The sequence below is a fragment of the Mus pahari genome, chromosome 3 (genome assembly GCF_900095145.1).
Source record: "Mus pahari chromosome 3, PAHARI_EIJ_v1.1, whole genome shotgun sequence".
Lineage (NCBI taxonomy): Eukaryota > Metazoa > Chordata > Mammalia > Rodentia > Muridae > Mus > Mus pahari.
This window is the reverse complement of record NC_034592.1, coordinates 69080017-69085180: the sequence shown is the minus strand read 5'-3', so window position 1 is coordinate 69085180 and position 5164 is coordinate 69080017. Positions and strand designations below refer to the sequence as shown.

The 5164-nt window shown below is 37.7% G+C and overlaps 1 protein-coding gene across 1 annotated transcript in view; it reads right to left on the bottom strand.

Moving 5' to 3' along the window:
• Positions 1-1132: 1132 nt before the first annotated feature.
• Zc3h15 (zinc finger CCCH-type containing 15) overlaps positions 1133-5164 on the bottom strand; it is an 18481-nt gene continuing 14449 nt past the window's right edge. Inside the window, exons 4-8 of the mRNA XM_029535742.1 lie at positions 4966-5109; positions 3355-3537; positions 2015-2263; positions 1462-1585; positions 1133-1200 (exon numbers count right to left, since the gene is read on the bottom strand). Coding sequence (XP_029391602.1) covers positions 1133-1200; positions 1462-1585; positions 2015-2263; positions 3355-3537; positions 4966-5109 — 768 coding nt within the window. The remainder of the gene's footprint in view (positions 1201-1461; positions 1586-2014; positions 2264-3354; positions 3538-4965; positions 5110-5164) is intronic.

The window sequence follows — 5164 nt, the reverse complement described above, 5'->3', positions numbered from 1 at the left end:
ACATGGCTTAGTATTTGGTTCTCAAACAGTCAATGCCCACATACATTTTGTTGGATTAACTAGGCACAAAATGACAGTAGCATGTCTATACCAGTTCCTTGGCTTTCAGTTTAACAGAGCACATTAATTATGACGTTCTGAGACTGGGAACTGGATGTTTAGGAGTGGAGGCCTGGGATCTGGTCTCTAGCACTACACATGTATGGAAGACCCTAGTGGTATACAACTTTGGCATACCAAAGATGCTATCTCTTCAACTTTTAGTGGCCTTGCTTAATTTAAACATTCCTGATTATAAGGTTATGGGTATCAGAACATATATGATTACTGTCTGTCACCAAATCCCTTATAGAAAGAGCAAATCAGTATCTATACTGCTGTCAATCTCAGAGCCTGGGAGAGTAAGCCATTTACTTTAAGTCACAACGTGTATACTTTCATAATAAAAATCAGGTTTATTAGTTTTTTCTATCCCAGCCTTTGCCTTAATTAGTACTGCTCTGTGCTTTTCTTTCATAGCACATATCCTTAACATAGTAGTCAAACCCCTTACTCAAGGGACAATTAGATACAAACTCCCAATCTTTATGTCCATTTAGTCCCTGGAAAGCCTTTCCACACTACATCCCATACTAAATCATTATTTACTCTTCCATGTGTTGCTGCCTTTCTCTCCTGTCATTTTCTTGTCCTCCGCTAACCCCCCTTTTCTGTGACACACACGTTCCGATTTCCAACATCCTAAAAGCCCCTTCCCTATGAGCACACTGCTTCAGACACTTGGCCTGCACTCTCTCATCCCTCATTCTTCCTATTACTACACTGCTATGGTAAGACAGGCACCTTATTCCAGTAACTCTCTGCCTAAATACAGCTGATAGATTACTTATAATTATGTTATTCTTATTTTTTTTTTTTTTTCCCCGAGACAGGGTTTCTCTGTGTAGCCCTGGCTGTTCTGGAACGTACTCTGTAGACCAGAACCTACTCTGTAGACCTCGAATTCGGATCTGCCTGCCTCTGCCTCCCAAGTGTTGGGATTAAAGGCGTGCACCACCACTGCCCAGTGTATCACTATTTTTGACACTCGTGTCTCTTACTTTTTCTTCACTGAAGTGCTCACAGTGTTTGGTTAGCGTTCTGACTGACCACGCTCATCCATTCTGACACTAGTGCAGACGACTTTCACCCTGTTTCTGTCTGTAAACACTCATACAGAATTCTAGAGTAACACTCAAAAGCTACATCTCTAAACTTGTTTCTGGTTTCCTTCTAAGAAGTTTAGTCAATAGTTTCAGTATCCACTAAAATATCTTTTCTATAGCTTCTACTACCTTCTATATTTAGGCAAATGTTTATTTCCAGTCTGGAACCTGCAAATGTGAATTTTCCCAAGCTGGTTTAACTCCCTCTAAATAGTTTCCTAGTTCTTTAGAACTCTGAAAACGGCAGCATACTTACCGTCTTTATCTGGCGCATATGTGCTGAATCTTTCACCACTGGCCACAGTGATACCTGTCTCTTCTACATCTCTTGGGATGTACAGGCTTATATCTATGTCATTTACACCCATAGAATCATCAACCTTTAAAAATACAGAGAAAGCAAAGTGGTTACAAATAAGTCTCCTCAATTCACTTTTAACCTTAACACATTCTCTTCAGGAAATAAAATTATTATTAATACCATAAATGATCACTCATTTTTCTTCCCCTTAAATTTTTAGAAGAAAAATATATTCCTTGACTGTTTTTGCAGAACAATTAATTAAAAATAGTTTTTCTTTTTAAGCATCTACTGCACACAGCAGTAAACTTATGTGCCATGTACCATCTTAAGTTCTAGAAAGAAAGCAACCCTATATCTAAACATCACTGAAAAGCACCCTGGGTTAGGAATTACTTCATTGATGGAAATAAGACTTGAACCTAGACTCTGGCCCAGAGCTGGGCGCTGTTCTAAACACATTACCTATCCCATTAGGATACACATGTGAGTCAAAACTTCCGCTTACCTCATCACCACCTGTTCCCTGAATGTAACGGGTATCGTCTGCTTCCTCGTCATCATCATTGACCAGCTCAGGACGAAACTCAAACACCTCACGACCACTGATCACCAGTGCTTTCCCTGCTTTGAAGTCAGCTTTCCGCCTCTCCATATCTTGTTCAAGTTTATCAATCTTTTCTTGTCTTTTCCTTTTCTTCCACGCGAGAAAAGATTCTAGAGTGATTTTGGTAACATTTGGACCTAGGGCAGAACGCTGCAAAGGTAAGAGATATAAAGTCACTTTATAGTCTCTCTCTCTCTCTCCCCTCCCCTCCCCTCCCCTCCCCTCTTTGGTTTTTTTCAGACAGGGTTTCTTTGTGTAGCTCTGGCTGTCCTGGAACTCACTCTGTAGACCTCGAACTCAGAAATCTGTCTGCCTCTGCCTCCCGAGTACTGGGATTAAAGGCGTGTGCCACCACGCCTGGCTAGTATTTCTCTTTTAATGTAGGTAATTCTGCCCCTATGACCACCCTAAGATAGTAAGTAGACTAAATTATGGTGCTTTCTCTTTGCACGGCAATGAGATAAACAAGTACCCAGACACACATAAAACCTAACACTGTGAGGTAAATTTAAACCTGAGCAGAAAATTTTGTCATGAGAAACTGTTGGTAAAAGTAATAGGTTTAAAAATCATCACACTAAATCCACGTTTCATCTATGTTCTTTTAGATCATATTTGACTCTAATGTCCACTCTTACTATTTTATTCTAAGTGACAAACAACAGGGCCATCGTAGGAATGTATACAATTTAATATTAGCCACTTATAGGTATACTGAAGCAAATGATGCTAAATCTAATATTTCTAAATAATTTCAGCTTCACCTTATCCTCAGTGTTTCTAACTCAGAACCAATCACTGCTCTGCTGAACTAGAGAAGAGTGGCTGCATAGGCTCTTCTGTCAGACTATTTCTCCTCGAACTGGATAGATCACACATAAAACCAAAATCAAAAGGGCTTTCCTATGTTACAAAGAAAGAAGAACACCAAGGAAAGAGCCTCAAAGTCCTATCAACACAAGGTACAAACCAGAATTTTATATAACCCCATAGCGCAAAAACAATAGTTAACTAATACTTAAAAAATAAAATAAACCCTGTATACTCTTATAAAGTATGTTTGGCTAACATATATGGTAAAATTTACACTTAAGATACTCAAGAGTAATTTAAGTACAGTAACTTTAGGAAAAGAGCATATTTTTTTTCCCTTTTATAACATGCTATTGCCCCCAAGTGGTAAATATTAGAATTTACAAACAGAATTAAAAATAGCCTTTAAAAGAAAACATGCTTGTTACCTCTCTTTCAATTAGATCTTCTAATGAGATTTCGTCTTCTTTCTCTTCTTTCTTTTTGTCTTTCTTTAGCACAAATCCAGGAGGAAGTGCATGGCGATACATGCAGTTGTCCCCACCTCCAGGACACACCCAAAACCAGCCATACTTGTTATTTTCAATAGCTTCAAGAAAATGTCTGCACACCTATAGAGACAATATTATTTAGAAGTGGTAGTGCAGTGTAAATCTATCTCACTTAAGCACATGGAATAAGCAATAATACTCATACCTTGAGGCTAATCACTTATGTACAAAGTAAACCTAAAGTGAGAGCCCATGCAAAACACAACACAATACCACACAACACAACACAACACAACACAACAACAGGGGCTTGAGAGATGGCTCAGTGGTTAATGTCAGGAGGTTTACAACTGCCTAGAATTCTAGCTCCAGGAGATCTGACTTGGCCTCTGGCCTCTATAGACACATGTGCTCATGTACACATACCACACACAACTACACATAATTAAAACCATACCACAAAGTACAAAAGCAAAATCCCCAAGCCTTTACTCTGGATATAATAATTTACAGATTCAGTTAGTCTTTGTAACTATATTCCAAACGTCTAACTTTTAAAAATAAATCTAGCCCATGGTCTAACCTCTAATTCGGCAAGCAAAAATAAAGAAAAACTAAGCCAAACCAAGAAAACTCCTATGACATAAACCCTAATGGGATTATTTGACTAAATAGGCAACTCTGTATATGAGTCATAAGGATATAAGGTCCAAAAGGAACACAATACAAAAGTAGCAATCCTTCAAACACAAATGTGTTCTAAGTGCAACTATGCTAGTCAGGCATTAACCTTTATAAGTAAAACAAAACAAAACAAAAACAAAAAACAAAGAAAAAATTTCCAGTCTCGCCCCAAAACAAAACAAAACCCAAGGAGTGTTTATGAACCAAAATTTATTTAAGTCTCCTAGTAGAGCAGAACCTCACCAGATGTGTACTCAGGATACAGATATATGGATATTGAGTACAGAAGCTGAGGATTAATCTTGAGTTTTTCAAGGGAGACTTCCCAGAACATTAGAGATACCACCTACCCAATCCCTCATTTTTTAATTCATATGTAAAAATTATTTTGAGCTAGTAATTAAAAAAACTTCCAAAAAGAACAAAAAAGAAAACAACAACAACAACAACAAAAAAACTTCCACAGTATTAAAATAAAACAGTTCATTAAGTGGGTTGGCTTAATAGGTCTACTTCCATCACATCCAGGAAGATTCTTATCTAAGTATATTGTATTCACCCTGCTTTTCTGAGACAGTTTATATCTGTAGCCTGGGCCTGCATCAAACTTGCAATTGGCCTGTTACTGGCCCATAACTGAAGTAGAATCACTCCAGAATATTGCATTAGGAGACTTTAGACTCAGTTTTTAGACCACTTTTGTTACAAAATCTAATTAAAACTCCAAAACTAAAGCAGGGTGTATAGTAGCTTATATTGGTGAAATTTGATTTTCTGATCCTCAGCAATCCAGTACAAAACCTTGCCACATAATTCTCCCTAATAACAAGTGCTACAGCAACTCAATTCAAGAAAAGGACATACTATTTGAGTTTTTGGTTTTTTCTTTTCCGCCTCACCGTGCTTCTTGTTTACTACTTCTTCCAGCTTTTTCTCATCCCAATTATCCATAGTATCTAAATAAAGACACAATAAGCAGGTTTTATCTCCTCCTCCAACAACATAGGCCTCTGAACAGACAGGAACACTTCACTGTAATATTCATAATGTAACAATTATCTCT